Source organism: Haliaeetus albicilla, chromosome 6 (assembly GCF_947461875.1).
Source record: "Haliaeetus albicilla chromosome 6, bHalAlb1.1, whole genome shotgun sequence".
Taxonomy (NCBI): Eukaryota; Metazoa; Chordata; class Aves; order Accipitriformes; family Accipitridae; genus Haliaeetus; species Haliaeetus albicilla.
The window spans coordinates 8,010,478-8,033,293 of NC_091488.1; the positions used below are offsets into that span (position 1 = coordinate 8,010,478).

A 22,816-nucleotide genomic window follows, 5' to 3' on the forward strand; every position below is an offset into this window, starting at 1 on the left:
TGTGGCTGCTCCTGAGCGTGATGTATACTTTCTGACTACCTACTTTCTGCCGGCGAAAATGGATAATGATTTACAGCTGCCAAAGGTGCTGTGCTTTATGAGATACTGCCGCAATTGGTAAACCCCATCTTTACTTCAGTGAGAAAATTAATGGGTTTTGTCTGTTCTTCTTGGTCATTGATTTTCGTGGAAAACTTATGGTACACAGAAGAAGAAATCTCGCTGTCCAATTTAGTTAAAAGGTGTTGAGGAGGGAACAGAAAGTAGAATGGATAAGTAACACAGTATCATTAGTTTTGTGTCCAAACAAAATCAAGATAAAAATAGATCCTACTGTGAAAGCTTTGTTTAATTGTCCACCATTCCTACTTGAAAAAGGAGGAGTAGAATTGGTTATTGTTATGTCAACACTTAAATGGATTATCAAGTTAAATACTCCAAATTTCAATTCCCAAAGCACAGTGATATTGTCTAACCTAAAGCAATGTCTTTTAACAGTAGCTTACAGAAGACTGAGGTGTCTGAAATGCTGCTGTGTAAGCTGCTCAGAAAGGCCTGGTCTCTTGAGGATTTGTGCAATTCTGGTTTCAACACAGGTAGTTATGTAAGTGTTCAATTATGCCTCCCAGGAACTGCCCTAGATGGTCCCCACACACTTCAAAACAATGAAACCCACCAAAATTCTGCCTCGCTGAAGCGAGAGTGTTGTTACTTGTCCTCCTAGTTGTTCTTCTATTTGCCAAAATGTGTGTATCAGGAGATTGTTCTTGTCTGGTTTTGAAGGGGAGGGGAAGGAAGAGATATCTTAGCTTATAGCAACTCCCCCTTTGAACTGGGAGAGCCTGGAAGTAACCAGAGAATAACGAGCCAGAACATTGTCACAGCTTTAAAACAACAAAAAACCACTAAGTAAAGAAGGGGAATGAAATTGAGGCAGAAGCTTAGACTTAAGTCCTGTCCAGCTGCAGTCATGAGGAACCACCTTCTCTCTACTAACAGGGCGGTGTTCGAGAGTTGTACTCAGCGTGCTAGTTCTGCAAGTAATGATATATTTTACTGGTTTTAAGACGTAATGGCAGTCCGCTAAGTACAGGTTTCTCTTGGTGATCTGGTCTGTGGTTTTGGGTCCATATGTAATCACAATTAATGATAATATTTTATAATGCTGTGATCGGATAGTATCTACAAAGGAAAGGGGTTTTTTCAGTTCTTTTTCACTCTTATCCTTGTCCCCTGTAGTCTCAGGTGGCACAAAGCTTTTGTATCTTTGATAGAGTAGTTTCCAAAGTGTTCCATCCTGCTTTATTCCCACCTGAATTCCCTGGAAAACCTTGCGGTTCAAGCAGTCCAAACTTAATAAATACAGGCTTTTCCCATATCCTTAAATTATGGACTTCCTGTTCAGAGAAAAATCAGTATGTTTCTCTAGCATTTGAATCCATGTAAATTCTTTTGTGCACTTTCCCTGGGGAAAAACTTCTTTTGAAACAGCTTATAATAAGTAAAATTGTAGTCTTCTGTAACATTTTTCTTGCAAGGATGGAAAAGACACATGTGGTGGGACTGGGACTTTTAGGTAGGCACATAACACATTTTGAATAAATGGCAGTCAGATAATTATCATCTGTCTTCCTGTGTAATTATTTAATGTTTTCATTTTTCTTCTGAACAAACCTCCCACAGGAGTGTTTCAGTAGTTTCATTGCACCTGGTTTGGAGCTGGGGACTAGAAAAGGGGTATTTATTTTTAGACTGAACATCTACTGATGTTTTAGTTAGCAGTGTCCTTTGAATGTCCCTGCTTTCATAAAAAGCTCCAGAAGAACCTCAATATTTATAACTTCAAAAAATTATATAGCTTTATGTGGCATCTGGCTGTAAATTGCATCCCAGTGCTCTCATTAATTGTACAGATAACAAAACTAAAATTAACAGCTGTATCCACTGTTAGAGTTGTATTGCAGAATGAAAAAAGCCAGTTCCCTTTTCCCTACCTGGTACTGTAAACGCACATCCCTCCCTGGCTGTGAGAGGAGCATGATGGCCTTGCAGTGTTTTAAATCCCTGTTAAAAAAGCAAATGAGGAACTGAGTGAGCACAAGTGCTGCTGCTGCTTCACATTATCCTTATTTTCCCTTTTTTTTTTTAATCCCTTCCCTTAAGGACTTGCTTTGTTCTTGATGTGCTGTCTCCCTAGAATATATGACAGTCAGTGAGTGAGAATACTGAACGCAGTTTGGGCTTGTGTGCCCCCCATCAGATCCTCTGTCCTTTAATGGTATGTGCTGCACACAAGTTTCCATAAAACTTGTAGTCAGGAAATGTACCCAGAAGAGGTGTACCTGCCAACCGAATGTGGTTATCTTAATAAATGCAACAAAATCTTGCAGAAATACTGTCTTGAGCCAACAACTTTTAATGCTGAAATTAGTTAGCTTCTGAATTTAAGGGGTACACTGCACTGCTAGAATATGATTACCAGCTTTGGAAATGTGTATAAAAATATTCTATGCTTTGAGCTTATACACAGTGTATACAAGGTTTGGGCACTTTCAGGATTGAGGAAAACATATTTAGGTTAGTTGTAAAAAGAAATATACAGCTTGATTTGTTACTTCAATATTAGTTCCTTAAACTTTCATGCAAAACGTTTCTCCTCAGTAAGATGCTACAGCCCTTTGGTGGTGAGCACAGTACTGCTGGTAAATAGCATGGGCCTTGTTGGTATGTCTCCTTTGCTGTCTCACGTGCTTTAGAACTCATTGTATTTCCCTTTGAGTCATTATATTTTCTACTAGAAGTGGATGGTTGATTGTTTTTGTTTTGTTTTGTTTTTTACCGTTATACTGACAGCCAAGTAAGCAGTCAGAAAAGATCACTTGGTCAGGTACATCAGCTTGCCATTGAACTCAGAATTTGACATTGAGCTTGGCTATAGTGCTATCCATGCTGTCCCCTGTGTTGTCGCTTTTTCTGCAAGCAAATGTAAGGTGATGTATAACCTCTTGGAGGGTGTGGAAGGGATAATATATAGAAGATAGTTGGAAGAGGGATTCCTGAAACAATAAACATCAGTATTACTAGTAAGATACTATCTGTGGGGGTTTTCTTGTTCTTGCATTTGTGTATATATATGAAAAACATTGCTCTGACGCCATAGGACCACCCTAGCCTTCAGTAAGGTTCATGAAGACTTGAAAGCAGGAAACTAAATAAAGAGTTGGGTAGAGGAATAAATGAGTCAGTAGCAAGTCAAGATGTTCCTGTAGTGTTGCCAGCCCTCTTCAGTTTTATTAGCTAGTTTATGAAGCTAAAAAAAGATGTATGTACTTGTTTGTGTTTGATCCCTTCATCCAAACAACCTGTGAACTATTTAGCCAATTTGAAACAAGACTGTCGGAGAGTAGAAGACCAAAATATAATTAAGCTCCTTCCCTTTAGGGGAAGGGGCGGTGAAGTAGAGAGCCAAGACCCAAGCAGTTCCTCTGCAGTGGGAGAGTCTGTTCTGTGAGTGTAATGTCCATGGCAACCATTGGCCATGTGGCAATGTGGCAGGGCAACCATTGCCTGTGTCCTCAGTCAACCTCTTGCCCGGTAGGTATTTGGGTGTCATAGCACGAAGCTAGCTATGTTTTGTGAGAGCTTGGAAATGAAGAAGTTTGGGGAGATACAAAGAGGGAAGGCAGGGGAGCATAAAAAAAGACACACATTTGTAGGAAAATGGACATAATTAGTTCCAGGGATCTCTGAATACTCTTAATTGCTGTAAGAATCTAACATAGATTGTTGAAGGGAAGTTTCTACACCACAGCCGCTGGAAAGCTGTATTTGACATTTCATGGAGAAGGGCACACTGGTTCCTTTTGTAGTGAAGGAAGGGTGAAGAGAAATGTAATTTGCGTTTTGCTGCCAATTCAGCAAATCTTTATTTTGTCACTAGCTCGTAATATACTTGCCTCAATTTCCACTGAGGAAAATAAAAGGTGTTTTTCCTTTTGTGTTTTGTTTTCTTCTCTTCCTCCACAGGTTTTCCTGTTTCCCAGTCTGTGTATGTCAGTATTCTGAGGTTTGTTCCCAAAAATCATGATGTACCAAGCACCTGGTGCCAGGTTCCAAGGCGGCACTGCACGCCTAGGCAGTGTCACACTCTGCTCCTGGTGGAAAATGTCCCATAGCAGGGAAGAGGCATGTTAGTCCCCTTGTTTCTGCCACAGTTCCCAGTAGGCAGAGCCGTCTAGTTGTGACTCAGTGAGCATGGATGTGGATGTGTGTGTTCTGCTTGCTTTTTTTTTTTATGTTGTTGAAATCCACACCCAAGTTATTTGTTAAAAGGGTGAAATATTAAACACTAACTGAAATTTAATGCAGAAAAACATCCCCATTAGAGATGAGAAGCCTTGCAAGGTGTGTTTCATGCACTGTATTCTGCTCAACAGAGCAAGTGAGCACTCATGGGTCTTGCTCTTGTATTGCTGTGAATCTTATTTGAGGTGCTGTTGCAAAAGAAGCCACCTGAAACTGGTGGTCATAAAGGGCAAAAGAAACTCATGATGCAACAGATGAAGAGAATAGTTACACCAGTAGCCAAATTTTTTTTGTGACCTGTTTATTATTAAAAGCTTGGCAATTTCTTCAGCACAGATATTTGAGTTGTAACAATGTGACTACCCAGAAAACTACACTAATTTTAATTTTATTCAAGAAGCAAGTGGCAAAGGCAGTTTTGTCTTTGCATAGAGCAGTCTGCTAAGAAAAATTCAGGTTATTAAAAGAGGTTATATATATTCTGAAGAATTTTTTTTAAGCCCTCTGCTTCTGTTACCCTACAATACTTAGTAATGAAAAGCTAAATACCATGGTGGTGAGATCTGAGTGCTTTAATATCTGCTGTTTATTTGCCTTTACAGAGATTTGATGAACTTGCTTTAATATCAGTTTATTCCTCCATCCTACATGTCTTGCAGTCCCAATCCTACAATCTTGTCAGCAGACTGGGATGCCTTTATAGAGCTCCATTCATTTCAGGAGCAGTCCTTACAAGTACTGCAGTCTGCTCTTCCATGATGAATTACAGTGGTGGATGGGCCGTGCTGGAAGTGTTAACTTTCCCTCTTTGTTTATCACAGTAGCTACGGCCAAACTTTGTGCATAGCTGTAACATTTTTACAGAGAGGTTTGCTTATGAGGTTTTGGTTTTATGGAGAGTAAGGACATTAGTGTGGTATGATATGTTGATGTGTAACCTGGCCTCTGAAGTAGAACTAATGCTAACCTTTAGGAGTAGGTAATTTATTAGTAAAAAAACCTTTAACCTTGTGGTGTTGTACCAACTTGGTTAGACAGCTGCACCTTTCTCCTACTTTCCTGAAAGCTTTTATTTTCTTAACTTTTCTCATACTAACGACGACTCTAAGAAACTGAAAACAGTCCCTCAAACTACTCTTGCTGCCTTCAGTTGCAGTTCTTCTTGGCTTTCTTCCTGGTGGGTGCAATGAGCTTCAGGCACTTTCTTGACTGAGAGCATCTCTTGTCTGTTCTCTTTCCAAGATGAGGTATAAAGTACATGTAAGTTCTTGTAGGGCAGGTTGGGATCCTCACATGTATTGCAAGTTCCTTCACCAAATCACAGGTCTTGTTCTGCCCTTGAACTTTATGCAGCCATTCTGTTTTAATCAGTAGCAGACTCTGAATGGATTTGCATGTGTTCATTCTGATTTCACAAAATCTGATCCATAGACTAAAGATAACGAGTTGACTTGATGATCTTTGCAGAGTGAATTTAAGTCTTAGATAAGGTATAAGTAATTACAGTGGAGAATGCAATGCCTTTCAAGTTCAGTTAGGTAAAACAGAGGTTGCAGATTTGTTTAAAATGATACACACCTTCTATTTTATATTAGCATTTTTGCATTTTCTAAATATGGAAAGCTTTGAAAGAGATTAAAGTATTCACCATTTCACAAGAGTTATCTTTTTTTGGACAGTATTCCTATACTACTGAAATTAGTCTGCATGTGGTAGCCGTACAGCTCAAAAGAGGGATTAATCTTGGTCATGGGGTTTCCAACACTGATATATTTGTAACACTACTTGGGAATCAAGAGAAACTTTTCCAAGTTCATGGTAATTCACAAACTCAACCAGATGTTTCCTCTTTTGTTTACAGACTTGGTATTTGCAAGTTCCCTGCCTTGACAGTAATCATCATGGATAGTGGTAAGTTTGTTAACTTAGTAATGAGTGTGCATTCTTTATTATCCGCTATCAAGTGGGCATTAACACACCACAAAACTGTCCTTTGCTCAAAATCCCAGTCAGTTTGTGCAAAAAATGTCCTCTGCTATTGAACTGGGTTTGGTGTTACATGCGGTGCAGATCTTTGCCCACGCTAAACTGAACTGGAATCATACTACTGTTCTGACAGAGGTATTATATGCAGAGCATAATAATCATCACAGACTCATTTGTGGACCTTTGAAAGCTGGCTGCAGAATGAAGACCACAGAGCTGAATTTCCAGCCTTGAGTACTTTAGTTTCAACTGTTTTTACGCTTGTCCCAGTAACTCCAGGTTCTCAGAGCAGAAGTCACTTTTTAAGCTTCCTAAGTAAATGCTCAAAATTCTTTTTCTCCCTTCTGCACTGTGCAAACCAAATAGTTTTATTAAGATCACCTGCAGAAAGATTCAAATTTATCAGTAGCTGCAGCTTCGAATTTAAAATTGTTCATTTCTAGTATTTAGTGGTGGTTTTAATCTGCTTGGGTGTTGGTAAGGAGTCAGAAAAAGGAAGCCTCAATAATGGTCTCAGTAGAGCTGGTTTTGGTGTCCAGAATGCCCTGGGATTTGCTTTGGCAACACTTCTGTGTCTCAGTACTTCTCCCATGCTGCTGCTGCTCCCTGCTCCTTCTGTCACTAAAGACCTGAAGCCTATTTTCTTTGCCTGTGACAGTTTCAGCTGGCAGGATGAGATGTATATATCCTCTTGTGTCCTTGCCTGTCTCTGATTCTGATTGAATTTCGCCTTGCTAGAGTATCTATTCACTATTATGATCGCACCCAGGTTTTCCGGAGAACATATAATACATTGATCTGACTGTATTACTCTCTTCAATAATAAATGAAACTAAAACTTTGGAGTGATTTTCTTTGTACCTTTCTGATGCATAAAGACTTGCTAAAAGCCAAGTATTACAGCTACACACAGAGCACAAGCATGTCTGAAGAAATAAACATGTATTCAAATGCATTAAATTTGATAGTTTTATATCTTCATCTATATTCTAGAAAAATTGTGAGAGGAAGAGACTTCAGATATTTGTTTCTGTGTCTATGTTACATAACGCCAAAGTCATCGTTTTGATTTTTCCTTTATCTTGTATTTGCTAGTTAATCTTCTTGACAAAGTGAAAAAGTAAGTTTTATCTTGCTTCATTATTCTTGCCACGTGCAGTTCCTCCCTGATTATCTTCAGCTCCATAGTAACAGCTGTAGTGAATTCAGCCACACTGTGGCTTGGCTAGGTGGTCATCCAACACAAAGCAGGTTTTTTTACACCTATGCAATTAAATGTCTACATGGTGATGGTCCTGGAATACTAAGCAGTCAAAGTGGTTTCTGCAATATAGTTCCATTATCTCTTTTTACAGGATTCATCAGGCAATGACTGATTCTCATTAAAACACTGTATTTCAGTCAGTATCTCCATCAAGATTGCTTGGATCAGTGTATGTTTTTATGTTTCCTTGGTACATTTGTATTGACTTCTCAATAGGATTCAAAGTCACTAGGAGTGTGCAGAGCTCTAAAAATGTCAAATCAAAGCAAAAAAATTAATATACTTCATTTTTTCCAGCCTTGCAGTGTCAAAAGCTATTCCTGGTCTGGATTAACATAGATCATTATTTATCAGATAGATTCAGAATTAATATGGGGTGTGGTTTATTTTCCTCAGCGGGCTTTTTTGCCTGTGATGTATGCATTTTCTATACTGTATTGTGAGAGAAGAGAGAGACTTTCTGAATACGAATTGCTAAATAAAGAGTTGGGTTTTTTAGATAGTCATATATTGGCCACTCTTGAATATTGAATTATTTTAATGTTTTGCTGTTCTTCATCAATGCGTTTTGATGCAGATATGTATGCTTAGCTCTTTTTGGAAAACTAACCTATTACCTAGAAACTCATCCCAATGTGTATCAAATGCAATATTCCATAACATACCAGTTTTTAAACCTTTTTTGTCAGTTTGCTGCTTTGGTAAATTGGAAAGTGCATGCAGAAACAAAGATTTGTATACTGTTTCTGGGAGCCAGAACCTTTAAATCAGGGTATTTTCAGCTACCTGCGTTTTCCTCTGTATTTCTTTTCCCTCTGCATCCAGTACAAGGCTGTCGTAGTTTCTCTTATTGCTCTTTTCAGGGATGGATTCCAGCTGTGAAATGAAATTCCCTAGGTTTTATCTGCTGAAGGAAGGGAAACTTGATTTATAGTGCATTATCTACTCTTCGGTGACTCCACATATGGGGACTCTTAAGAGAGTCTGGGCTGTAGGTTGTTCTGCTTCAGGAATGCCCACAGGAGGAGCTGGTGAGAAGTAGGTAGAGCACTGGCAGTCACTCCCCATGCGTGGTTACATGCTGGCTTCCTGATGTGGACAAGTCCTTCAGCTCATTATGTTTAGGTGATCACTGGGGCATGTTGAAAGAAACCAAGTTCTTCAGGCCTAGAGGGGAGTCAGAAGAATTGTGTGGGAAATGGAAAGAAGCCATCCGTTTTTTTTCTTTCCTTTTTGAAGAGATTTTTGAATATTAATTTCTACGTTATTTAGTCAGTGAACTTACACAATAGGAGATGCCCATGTGCTTACCTGTGGTGCTGTAGAAAACCAAAATTGCAATAGGTACAGTTGCAGAGTTGTATGCACTGAACCTCTGGCAACACCATGAATAGTGTAATTAGTGTGGTGCATGTACATACCACATGTATTCAACTGAAAGTATAGGCGTGACTGGTGTTTTGGAGCTTAATCTTCAAATCTTCATTTAATCCTTTGCAAAAGGAAGATGACTGTCTAACAATTTAGACCAAAGAATACCACAGAGACTAAACAAAATGAAATGAATGTAGATCAGCCTAATTATGGTAGTAGCCTCATTGCTGAAAAATGCCACCACATCTATCTAAAGCAAAAGCATAGTGATCATCTTTTTAGACTTGCTGCCGTCCTTTTTTAAAATTCAAAATCAGATGATTAAGGAAAAAAACCCCGCAAACTGATTCATATAAAATTATAGATAAATCATTGCTTAAATCAGTCAGTCTCTGTCCTTCAGCAGACAATGACAGTTTGTCTTCATAGCAAATCGGCGCTCACAGACTAGCTGTAAATGAACCAATGTAGAAATGATCGCATAGGTCAGGAAAGTGGCATGAGTGCATTAGTATGCCAGTGCATTGAATAATTAGCCCCTCTTGCTGGCAGTGAGAGCCCAAGAACAGTGTTGCACTGACACGATGTTCTTGCTTTCTGACCTGAAATACTGTACGTATACCTCCTGGGTAATTAAGTCTGCTGGATTTTGGAGTGTTCCGGTTGCTGCATATTACTGTAAAAATCATTGCGTCAGGGAATTTGAGGGAAAGCTGGAACATCAGAAGAAAAGAGGTTGCTTCTAGCTCTTTTCATTGAACAGAAAAGTAAGGAAAGCAAATAAAGAATACGTGTGTCAGAACGTTGGTTGCCTTTTGGGCTTGTTTTATTTGATTCATCAAATAAAGCAAGGTTCTGTGTATGATTTAAGAAAGTAGAAAGAGGCTACTTCCCCCACACACCCCCAAAAGTGTCAGTATTTCATGGTTGAGATTTCTTGAGTGAAGGGAGCAAGTCTGCTTCAAAGTTGCTTAAGAAAACTTATAGACTTAAACTTTGATAAATCCAGCTGTTCTGGTGTGTGTGACTCTGGGTAATATTCATAAATATTTATATCAAAAACTTCAGAGCATTCTGGCTGTGATGCCCTCAGGCAGTTGCAAATATCTTTTTGGATGTTCACAAGCAGGATTTGTTTGTTCTGTGTTATCTTAGTTTAAGAAGTCGCTTGAGCTGAGCATGTGCCTGTCTCTTCTGAGCACTCTTCTTAGGCACTGGCTTCAATCTTGTTTAAGCGTACATGACTGTGATGCTGAATTGAGGTCCATTGCATTTATGAAGTTATAGCAATAACTACTGAAATTGTAGGCCCAACTACTTACAATAGTGAACAAAACTAGGAGAGGCCTTTTATCATATTAAATAAAGGGGAAGACTTTGAAAAAGCTCTTTATTTCTTAAAAGCACATTTTCTTTGAGTGATTTTGGCGTGAGGTTTTGGATATCTATTTTAGAAGTGACCTTTGTTGTCTCTCCTTTTATTCAGTGTTCTTAACAGGGGACAAAGCCAACTCTGTGTTAAAAAGATACCCGAGAGCCAACACATTTCTGGAAGAATTAAAGCAAGGTGACATAGAACATGAATGCAAAGAAGAAATCTGTAGCTATGAAGAAGCAAGAGAAGCATTTGAAAATGAGGAAAAAACGGTATGTTTTGGTGTGTATTTAAAGATGAGTGGGGTGTACTGATACTAAATTTTTGGGTGTGCTGAATGCATGTGTGTTTTCCAGCATTACATTAGATTAGTTTTTCTTTTTGACCTGTTTATTTAAGCAAATAAGGTGTACAGTGGAGATGGATAGACTGCACAGCAATAACTTTTGAATCCTTCGTCCCACTTAAACTGAATTTGAAAGGGGTGGAAGTCTCAAAGGTAATTATGCTCATAAGTATTGTGAAAATTGACAACTGGGAAGAAAAGGAACATGAATTAATACCTCCACTTGAGAAAAGGTGGGCAAAACTGTCATCTGTTTGGCAGCACTATTTACCTAAATAGCCTAGGTACTCGTTCTCCTGTCATCACACACCAGTCTGACCTGGATATTATAAATGCAGTTGTCTTGGAAGAATTTATGGGATTGGGACTGTTATGGGGAATATATAGAAGCAAAGGGCACAAGTCTTCACTTATCTTACTCTTTCTGGAATAACTTGTTTATTGAATATGTTCACATAAAATGAGTGAGCAACTCAAAAAGCTTTCCACTTAAAATACGCCTTTGAATCCCGGGTGCTGGTGTAGCTGGCCAAAGTGTTCAGTGCCCAGACTATTAATAGTCTAAAAATAAGGAAAGACTAGTGGCCTTCTTCAGGCTAAAATCTGCAAGCCCCCATGATCTAAAACATGGAAAGCGCAATAATCTCAGTGCTACCATGTGTTATGCAAGGGCAGTGATGCATTAACTTGATGGGAATGAAGCAGATACGGCCCACACAGAGTTGTTGCATAATTCTGTTGGCTCCTCTAATTAAAAGAAGCTTGTGGGCTAATGGCTCTGCAAGCAATAGCTGCACATCATACCCAACATATCTTATATTGCTTCCCAACAAGTAAAAACAGCACACACGTTTTTCTTGGTGGCATCTGACCTATTTAATGCAATACAATCGAGAAATTTTTTTTTTTTTTAAATTCAAGACAGACATGGCTGAAATTAGGGCTGAATTTGAGGATGAATCTAAAGAGGAAAAACAGGTGCTAGAAAATGTGAGTCAGAAAACCTATGTTCAAAAAAACCTTCTATCCCTCATGTGTTTTTGCACAGGCAGATTGTACTTGCAAGGCCAGTGGGTTAATGGGTGAAGTGGCACGGGGCATTTCAGATTTCTTCCAGAATTTGCACAGGTGATGCATTCCACTGTTCAGTGGCTGAGCTCCACATCAAAAAATAGCGATGTGTAAAAGCGTGCTGAACGTTTTAAGTTCTTGGCATCTTTTTGTTGGAGGTCATACCTGGGGAGATGGATAAGGCTGGAATGAGAACTTTCTGATTTATTAAAATGAAGTAGTAGAACATGCAGTGTCTCTTCAAAGCTTCTTCTTTCTGAAGGTTTAAAATGCATGCACACACATGTTTTTTACCTCCCAAACTTGGCTTGGTGTGGCCATTCCTAATGATAGCTCATTGTGTAATTAAGAATAGTGTGTACAATGACACAGCTTGTGTAAAATTCTAACACAATATCACTTTTGCTTAAGTAGCACAAGAAGTTCAAGTCACAAGACAAAGTGTAGCCAAAACATGTTGCTTTTCACTTCCAGCTTCTTTTGCCCCATTTAGGAACATTTTGTTTTGGTAGATAGCATTTCCCTTGCAGAGCTGTTTGGGAAATAATAAAATAGAAATAGTTACATTTCCGCTCTTGCCACAACCTTTGTGTCATAGTGGAGAAGGAGCTCCCAATAAGGTCCTGGCCTTTTATCCATTTCTGCTACTCTGTCCTTTTTGCCTAGCTGTTTTATTCTGTTGTTGGTAGCTTGTTAATGGGCCAGGCTCTACTAATGTGCAGTCGTGCCTGACCAGCCTCATTTACTTAGGCTTTATTTAGTCCATTGTCCCCCAGCAGTATTCATCCTTACAGCCACTTAGTAAGACTTAACTTCTGTGTCCCAGGGGAAGGAAACGGATGCAGTACGCTAGGATCATGATACAGTATGTTTAGAGTAAACAAAGATGCAATGATATCATAGTATAAATAGACTGGATTTGAATTGGGTCTGTAGCTTATTTATCTCATGGTAACTTTGTTTTGTGTAATCTCTCTCTTTGTATTTTTTATCTTGTCCACTTGGTTCTTTGTTTTTCTGCAGTCTTCCGGGGAGGTATGCAACACCCAGATTTGTAATATTAAAATAATATCAAGAAGTTCCCTCAAGTTATTTTTGATGCATGAGTTTTTCTTGGAAGTTAGCATTGTGTATGTTAAGTGTACATGCATAGCTGTCATGGAAATATTGAATGCCTTTAATATGGTGTAGGCTTGGGGATTTTGATAGGTTCAGAATTATTATTTAAAAAAATAAAGTTAATTATAAAGATAATACTATTATGTTAGTAAGGCTAGAGCCAACAGGGAAGAATTTGCGGGACTTTGTGGATAAAGTAGAATATGAAATTCAGCGTTGACAAATGTAATGTGTGCGGGGGGGAAAAGGGAACATTCATTATATATATGATGGGCTCTGAACTGAACTCGGGAACAAGATCTGAATTTGAATCTATGAAGACTTGAATTTAATGCTCAGCAGTCAAAAGCAAAACCTGAGTGCTAAGAATCCAAAGAAAGGAATAGGGATCAAAGTGGAGAAAATAATTATGTCATTGCGCACCTGCATCTTGAATGTGTTGTGTACAGATCTGATCTCCCTATCTCCTAAAAGGGAAATTAGTAGCTGAGGAAAGACCAGAGAACCAACAAAGTGTGGCAGTTGACCAAAGATATGAAAAGACTTCTGTAACAATAGATCGGAAAAGAGTTAAATCAGGGAATATGTGATGATGTTTGTGAGGAGCATGAACATTGAACTGAGGTCAGTCACTTGCCATCCTTCTGACAGACAGGGGAGCTGAGAGGACCTCAAAGGAAACTAGAAGGTAGAGGTTCAAAGCAAACAGAATTATCTCTTCTCACCACAGATAATAGAACTGTGGACTGCCTTGCCGCAGGATGTCTCGGATCTTAAAACCTCATATAGGTTCAGAGAACAACAATATAAATGAATGGAAGATAAATCGATCTGGAACTACTGAATAAAAGGGGTCAGCTTTGCCTAACAGAAGTCTTGAAGTACAAATACGTGGAAGCTGGGAGAGTATCGCTGCCTGCTTGTGTTTGAACTCTGCTTTCGGCAGTCTCTTAATGATTGTTGTCAGAGAAAAGGTAACAGATTAGGTGAACCCTAGGTCTGATCTAGTAAAGCTGTTTATTTGTAGTACCTGTAGCCTGCAGGCAGCACTGTATGTGGTCACTGGTCAGTTGTCAAAGGTTGTTGGGAGACTCAAAGATTTGTTTAAAGGTTACTGTGCGATTGAAGCACTGATGTTAATTTTATTTCCATTAATTCTTTTTTTTTAAATTATACTGCATGAAGATTTTAAAAGCTAGAAGTCACAGATTGCAAGATTCTTTATATAGCTCTATTCTAGCAAAACAAACAAACAAACTATTAAAAAGCTTAGCAAGCAACTCAAAACTTGTCAGCACGACATCTAAAATGATGTGATCAAGTAAGACTTCTAGCATCAGTCTATTTCTAATTATGGATGCTGGATAAATACCCAGAAGAGAAGAGGTGAATCTTTTCCTGCCAACTGAAACTGAGGGCACACCAGAAGAAAATGGTGTAGTAGGTACACTCACTTCCCATTATTGCTTTGTTTGCATCCTCTGCCTACTGAATATCAAGCAGTCTTCTGAGTGGTATATTATTAGTCCACCTTTAAAACAAGTCAGACAATTGACCAAGAATCATTTGAGGCTGACGATGCTGCCAAATGTAGTAAAGGCCTCAGCTGAAATTCTCAGCAGGGTGCGAGTCTCTTAACTTTCATGTGGATCCCTTATTTGATGCAGCGTTCAGATCCAGTTGACTGATGCTGACTGTTCTGAGAAGTATTAGAAATAAAAGGGAAACAAAATTCTGGCAAATTGGCCATAACTGTCTTTGTGTGGGATGCCCTTGAGAATTCCTTTTGATTATTTCAAACTGGATTTGCCAAAGCAGTAAGGGACATTCAGAAAAGTAGTTCTTAGCAGGAATATACATTAGATGTTTTCTAAGTCTTTTCCACTGCAGTTATCTGATTCTGTGGCTTGCTTAACTTAGTGTTTCAGCCTTTTAAGGCATATACGCCTGGTATTCCCAGCCGTACAGCACTCAAGGATAAATTATTACTGGAGTGTTAATTTTGTTGAGTAGTAAGAAAGTCCTTTTTGTTGTTGTTTTAAGAGACCAGCAGCTGCGGATGGGATGTTTGTGGTGTTAGTTTTCCAACTTTTGAATTACTCTTTAACTTTCTCTCTGAGTTCTACAGCTGTTTCCTAGGTTTTCAGTATTTTCCGCTTCTTGGGTATTTTCATAGCACTTTGTACAAATCCTCACACTGTGCAAATTCATCCAAGTTCTCTGCGGTTTTGTTGGGCATGATTTGACTTTGGCCAGGTGGCTTGTCCTCCTCCTGTGCCTTCACTTTACAGTGCAGTGTAGCTGTGGGATGACAGAGCAGAGGGGGAGCTGCTTGGCAGCTGTGCAACTTGAACCTGAAGTATTAGTTTCCTGCAGTTCCTGTCAGTTCCATCAGTCTGAAACTAACAGTCTTTGTGCTTCTCTTTGAGATTTGGCTTGCAAAAATACAAGCTGGAAACCTGAGGTCTAGTACTAGTATGTTTTTCGTTGGTGGATTTTTGTGGGGTTGGGGGTTTTTTTCCAAAGAGGAAAATATAAAGAAAGATTATTTTTTTTAAATGATGAAACAAGTGTTTCTTTCACCTGTGTGCAGAACTTTATTCTTCTGTCTCTGTAAGATAACCTTAGATCTGAAGCACTGTAATTTTTGACATGGGTGTGTGTGTCTAAACTGTCTTGGAATTTATTTCCTTTGTCTAGCATGTAAATGAAAGTGGACATTAAACTACTTTCATCCTTAAGGCAGTTTAAACTCTTAAGCTCTTTATGCACCTGTATGGTCACACCATCAACTTGAACATCCCCCACAGCCACGCACCCTATTCTGAACTAATTGCCTGCCACTCTGGGAAAACAGCTTTTCTGCTGCTATGCCGTGTTGCAGAGTGACAAGGACAGATGCTGGTATTTCAGCTTTCTGAAGAAGGTACAGAGACCTTTTCTCCAGCAGATAGAGCTGAGCTAGAAGTAACATGGAAACAGTACTAAAATACCAGTCACAACTTACTACCCTTCCATTGGAGAAGGTGCATTTCCTCTGCAGTCTGCAACACAAAATATATTACTAGGGGAAAAGTGTGATTTCTTCTTTTTCATCAAATCTACCTTTCTCCTCCACAGAGTCTTTAAAACGATACATCCTTGCGCAGTATATTTGATGACTTTCAGTAAATCTTTGCAACTTTGGCCTCAAAAACAAACACTGCACCATTTTATTCCTTTGCTGCTGTTGAGGCCACAGAACAGTGAAGTGGGAAGTTTGGTTCCAGTACAGACAGTAGCATTTAATAATTCTAATGAATCCTTACCAGCTTTTTTAGTTGACAATATATTTATTCCACTAAAGAATCTAGTTACTTGTATTCAAACCAGATGGAAAGGTAATAGGTAACAGATCTTCTTAATTGCCTGGTGATCTGGTGGGGAGAGGTGAGGTTTTTGGTTTTGTCTGGTTTTGGGTTTGTTGGGTTTTATCATGCAGAGATCCCAAAAGTCCTCAGCTGTGCAGCTAATGCCAGTTTTTAAATGTTAGTTTCCCCCCTCAAATATGTTTTTCTGAAGTCAGCACAGTTGATCTGGAGTTCACTGTGGAACAATGCATCAAGGAAGGCTTTTGCAGAGACTTGCTTGCTTTGAAGCCAATGCTACCTGACTTAGCTTATACGATTTGTACCTGGGTTCACATCAAAGAGCAGCACTGTGATGACCTGCTTGTGATGTCAAGCCTTGGAATTTAGGAAAAATGCCTGATCCTGGGTTGCTGTAGGAATTAAGACTTTGGGGGGGGGGGGAACTTGTACTGAGTATAGGGCTAAGAACAACTGAATTTATTTTTTAAAAAAGAAAATGTACAGGATAGCCAGTTGTTTCATGCACATGGCATTGCTCTTAACCTTAGTAAATTCTGATCCAGAAGCATTGCGAGCATGTGTTTTGCCCATGGTGTCCTGGTCCTGGCTTCGCACAGGGCAAACAGCCTCCACACTAGAGGGGCCATGCTGCTTCTGGACCCAAGCTGCCTCTGAGATAAGTTTGGTGGCATTATCTGTTTAATGCTGATCATGTGGCAGCAGTCCTGAACTAAAAGAATTGATGGATCTGATTTGTCTGCACAAAGTCAGTCAGTCTGCAGCCTGAGCATCTCGTTTACTAATAACTGAGCAATGACATCCATTTTTCCTGGTGACTATTTTATAAATACTTGCATGTTAGATGTGTGCTATCATTTAAAATAAATGCTGGCATGAGTGTGAATGGGCCGGGTCTCTGCATTTTTAAAGAAAACTAAAGAGTTCAGAGTTTCTGGCATGGATTTGGTGGGATGGAGGTAATTATTTTTTTCTTAAATTATACATGACTATAAACCCCAGTACAGTGGAAGTGTTTCTTAGTAGGAGAAACCCTATGCTACAGGTGAGGATGACTACTTTTTTGAGGCAGGGTATGTTTTCCTTTGTACTGTTTTTTTCATAGCATTCACAGCAGAGAGAATTGGATGGCGACATGATCTTTGTGCTCTTGCGTGTGCATATTAATATAGCAAAGAGTACTTTCAAGTACTGGTATCCCCCTTCATCTTTGTTTTCACTTGTTCATATTTTCACTTTTCACTTTGTTCCATTTATCTGTAGCTGTGCTGTCAAAAAATCTAGAATATAATAAGCTGTGTAATATTCTCATAGTGCTGGAGCTATTTTTAACTATAAACAGAGGGTATGAATCAACTCAAACTAAGCTGACAACGATTGCTTTATGAGCCACATGGTGGGGGAAGTCTAAATTATGAGATGACAGTACAACATAGTTGTGCTTTGCCAAAATGGTCTGTCATTCCGAAACAGTATTTCCCTGTCAAATTGTATTAGTATATTCTTACAATTTTAAAACAGATGAACAAAACACTAACTTTTCCCTTGAGTGGTGCTGAAAAATTTTGATCCACCAGAGGGTTGATGTGCATGCTGATTAGATTTTTTTATTATTATTATTACCACTACTACTATTTTTTACCTGGTCCTGTCTGTGCTGCTGTAAATATTAAGTGCAGACACAGGAATCTTAAAAGCAGTGAGGAGCTGATTTTAAAAAAACAAAAACCCTTTTGTATCACTAATCACATCGGAAGAAAATTTGAAAGTTTATTGTGTGTGCTTATCCATACCAGTTCTTATTTTAATCATCAGTATTTGAAATGCCTTTTTTTCCTCATTCATTTAAAACAACTTGCTTACAGTGATTATTTTTTTTAACTGTCTTATAGTTTCTGACTTATCCTGTCTTGCTCTTCTAGAAGGAGTTCTGGAAAGTCTACAAAAATGGACTTCAGGGAGAAAGTAACACAGGACATACCTGGTATTCATTTTACCTTGCATTTCCATTAATCATTGGCCTTTTTGTTATCCTCATTGTCATTTTTGTCATATGGAGATGCCTGTTTAAAAAGAAAATGCGTAGACAGTCGGTGTACGTGCATAGGGGAGCCCACGAAGCAATGGGTGATGGTGCTGTGGCTGATGGCAGAGGTCCTCTTCCGCCGCCTCTCAGCATTGTTCATTCCCCACAGGAGGAAATGTATGAAGTCAGTGGGCTTTCTCCAGGAGGTCTGAGCTATATGGATGGACGGTCAGACTCAATATCCACAAGGCTCTCAAACTGTGATCCTCCTCCTTCATATGAGGAAGCCACTGGCGAAATCAGTGTGAGAAGCAGTGAAACTGAACAACATTTAGATCCACCCCCGCAATACGAAGACATTGTGAATTCCAGTTCAGCCAGTGCCATTGCACTATCTCCTGTTGTCACCGGTACTAAGTAAAGCAAGAAGAATGCTATGGACTTTTTAAAAATTACTAATCATTTTGTAGCACTTTATCTTGGCTTATTATGCATTTCTGTAATTTAATGGACTTGTACAATGAACTTCACTTTTGTTTTAGATTCACTTGTTCTTTGGGTTTGGGATTTTTTTCCCCTACGGCAGGTCTTAAGGAATCTGTATTGAGAGTGAGTGCAGGTACAAACGTGGTACTCTGTCATACTTCTCAAAAGTCCCTCTGCTTTGAGAGATGTCACTTGTTTTATTCAGAACGTTGTCCACATTCCCCACAAGATTTGTGGAATCCCCCTCCCCTTTCTTACTGCAGACTGCCAGAATTGCCTGAAGTAGGGAATCCTTAAGCAACATTTTAGATAATTATTTACACTTAAAGGGGACTGATTTTGCAGTATCGCCTCTTGTCTGGTTGGTTCCTTTTTCTCACTTGGGTTTTTGTTACATGCTGCACCCTATCCTGGGCCCTTGGAAGGCTGAGAGCAGTATGCCTTTGTGTTCAAACCAGTATCTCGTTAAGAGTATGCTGGCATAATAGCAATAATTTCACAGTCCTAGCAGAAGAGGTGTATTCTAAAGCTTTTGCTATTAGAACTCAAAATTCTGTAAATGTTTAGAAGCTAACAATTCAAGATACTAATTAGTGGATTTAATAGTGTACTTTTCTGTCCGAGTTCTGCCTTTCCTCTCTGTTTTCCTATCTGTTTGTACATGTGTATTCTAGAGGTGAGAAGTGTGCATGTGTTAACTTTAGAACTTGAAAGTTCATGCAAAGGTAAATAATGAAATACTATTATACTCAAGAGTGGATAAATTCCTGATCATAGTCTTCCTATCATAGTCTTCACTGGGACCAGGCTATTATCCATAAACACATAAACCCAAAGGTATTAATTTCCTTTTTAAAAGGGGAAAAAAGGGAGAACATTCGGGGTGTGTGACTTCCCCCCCCCCGAAATAAAAACCCCTTCCTCAAATCCTGATATTCTTTTGCCTCTTGCATATGTACATGTACCATGTGGGCACCTCGTATTGGTGGCTATGGAAATACTTTGCAGAGGATATAGATACCTTTTTTCAACAACCAATACATTTATTGCTTATCCATTCCAACAAGGTGCTTCTGTTGCAAAAGTTAACAGTATGTTATAAAGAAATAAAGCTACTTACATTTTTCATTGTTTCTAAGATCAGTGTAGTGCTTTTATCCATGACATGAATTCTTAAGGCGCACTCCGTTCTCAGTGTACGCAAGCCTTTTTTTCACAGCTCTTGGGTTACGGGTGCTCATCAGAGTAAGAGCTGCTGGGAAGCATGTTAGTCCAGGCTGGCTCCAGAAGTTGTGTGGCCAGCCTGGCTCTGCTCGCTCCGGCTGTGAGCTGCGGAGCTGACAGAGGGCAGAACCGTGAGGACCCACTGTGTTGTATTTCTAAGAACACAACGCAGGCATAGCCCCAAGCATTAGTCCAGAGTGACTTTTAGAGGCTGAAGAGATGTAGGTTTCCGACAGGCTTGATGCAAGTTAGAATAGAGGTTTGTACAGAATTTCCACGACCTGGTTTAGACGCTGGTGGTAGTTAAGGTGGTGCAAGCTGTAGTGTGGCGATTTCTTTTTTCCCAGCTTGATTTAAAAGTTCATTGCTTGATTTAGCTTCTGAATATTCATTTCAGTTTTCTTTCTTCCCACATGTAGGTAGCATGGCATTAGCTTCAGTATTGTTTTGTGTTCCACTAATCAATTAGCACAGATTGAAGTGTATTTAGCCCTGAAGGACTACTGTGTTATGCTGGCTTTCTTACAACGGAAACCCAAACTGCATCTTGTTCCAAAGAGCCTAAATGAAATGCCAGTGCCATCCTTGCTGTTAATGTCTGAGATGCGTGCTGGTGTCTACTGTCTCATGGGGGCATGGCCCGTCTTTTCCCTAAGGAATTTTACAGAAAGCTGCTGAAAAGAAATGTATGGTCAAAGATGGGTGTGTATATGCAGACTTCTGTAAGAATTTGGTATAATGTATTGACAAATGAAGTAAGGATTTTATGATTAATTTTGTGTTCTCATTTTTGACAGAGAGTAGGTTGCCTAAGTTGTCTACTGGGGATCTTCAGATGCTGAGGCAAGTTGTATTAAGAGTTAACATATGAACTCCAGGTCAAACTGCTGTCAAAAAGATAACTCTTATTTATGTTTATTATATAATAGATATTGGGCAGATAAGTACAATATGTTTTGGACACTTGTAGTAAGAATTGCCTGGGTCTTGTTTTTGGACTGTCTGACCTTTTCTTTTGAAGTGGTTTTAGCTCTTGTGTGTCCTGAATTGCCACTTGTAGAAGTTAAAGCTCCTTTTATACTGAGCAACAGTTAATATACTGCTTTAGGCAGATGTTACCAAAACAAAGTGCCTCATCTCAACGTGCAGAAACCACCTCAAAAAGAGCTGGTGTTTCAATGTCCATGCCATATTGGCATCTCCTGTGCCTGCCAGCACAGCTAGTAGTTTTAGCAGTCACTTTTTTTGTTTGGATATAAGACTTTCCTGTGGGAAATGCATGGAGATCACCCATTTCACATTAAGTCATTCAGCAGCTGTCATCATCCCTTGAACATGGGCAGTCTAGAGATAAGCTGGCGTTTGTTTTTTTCCTTATTACTCTGTATTCCACTACCACTTTTAATGGTTTTATGTTTCTGGCTCCTAAGTTGATTATGTTGCTGTATCCTGTAGATACTTTTATGTGCAATGCAAAAATGATGCCTGTCTTTCCAAAAAAGCCACAACCAAATATCTAAAATGATCTATGAGTTGAATTTATTGGGCTATGCCTTTTCCATGTACACGAGCATGAAAGCCATTGCGGGCTATAAACTTATGTCTTGGTGAATAAATTTCATAATTAAAGAACACTTGCGTGGGACAGTTATCCAAATGTTTTTTTTTTTCTAAGACATGAACAGCTTTCTCCATGTTGGAATAATGTCAAATTACAAATTATTTTGTTCTGTTTTCTGAAATGTGGGAAAACAGTTTAGTCTTGTGGCTGGCTTTTCTAATCTGATGGAAAAATAAAATTTCTTTTGTACTGGGGTTTTATACAGCTTTTTTTTTCCAGGTCACTTAGTTGTTCTACCTATCTTGTAATTGCATTGTCATGCAATAAATATTATAAATTTATAGTTGTACCTCTCTAAAGGTTTTGCAAGTCTGAATGCAGTACTATCTTGACTGATGACATGAATAATCAGGATACTGCCTTTCCCACTTCTGAATGTAACATTGAATTTCATCTTGTATTAGGACTGAGATGATTTATCTACTAAAACTAACTTAAATATAAGTGTCGCTGTTTTAAGAAATTATGGAACTTAATTATTTGCTTAGGTGATATTTAGCCTTAGTGAAGATTGTTCTGTCTTCACCGGATGTAAATAACCTCTGATTACAGTATTGCATATTTTAAAGGGGTTTGGTTTACATTAAATTATCCTATTTAAGCATTTTTGCCTATGTTTATAGAAAATTTTTTGTAACATTTGTTTTTGGATGTGCTAAATAAAATTTTTTAAGATGCCTCTAATGTTTCAAAATATCAATTCTACACAACTACAGTGAGAATTAACTTTGTGCATTTAAGCAATGTTTTCATTTCCATTCTTGTATGTACTTAATCAGTTGCAGTGAATCAATTGTTTTGATACCTTAAAATATAAATATAATCTTGTTTGCAGGTAGACTTGATATGCTTTCAAAATTCAGGCTCAGTTTTAATCAGATTTGTGAATTTGTTTATTTTCCATTTTTAAAAAAAAAGTATTTATTATAGCCATAGCTAAATAACAGTCACAGGCAGAGGAAAAGCAGAAATTGATGGTTGGACTTGATGATCTTAGAGGTCTTTTCCAAACTTAATGATTCTATTTCTATTATTCTCTATTACAGCAGATTGAAACACTATACTGTAGCAAAAATGTTTAAGTCAGAAGACTTAATTTCAAAGTTGGCTTCAGCCATTTGAAAGACAGTGATTGCAAAATTTTGCATCAGCTCTGAGGATGATGTATTAATAGCGAACAAAAAAACCAAAAGCCAACCTTGCTTAATGATCCCTGCTGGAAACTAAAGATCTCCATTCCAGTCAAGACAA

General features: G+C 38.7%; 1 protein-coding gene across 4 annotated transcripts in view; it reads left to right on the plus strand.

The window, feature by feature from the left end:
* The window catches only part of PRRG1 (proline rich and Gla domain 1), a 34,624-nt gene extending 12,380 nt beyond the window's left edge, over positions 1 to 22,244 (plus strand). For 2 of the 4 annotated variants that reach the window (XM_069784916.1, XM_069784917.1), the window contains exons 2-4: positions 6,167 to 6,216; positions 10,416 to 10,576; positions 18,131 to 22,244. In XM_069784916.1, coding sequence (XP_069641017.1) covers positions 6,207 to 6,216; positions 10,416 to 10,576; positions 18,131 to 18,655 — 696 coding nt within the window. In that variant the 5' untranslated portion in view covers positions 6,167 to 6,206 and the 3' untranslated portion in view covers positions 18,656 to 22,244. Of the gene's footprint in view, positions 1 to 4,040; positions 4,049 to 6,166; positions 6,217 to 10,415; positions 10,577 to 18,130 lie in introns of those variants that run through there. The other 2 variants (XM_069784918.1, XM_069784919.1) reach the window with 2 other exon arrangements.
* The last annotated feature ends 572 nt before the right edge of the window (positions 22,245 to 22,816 follow it).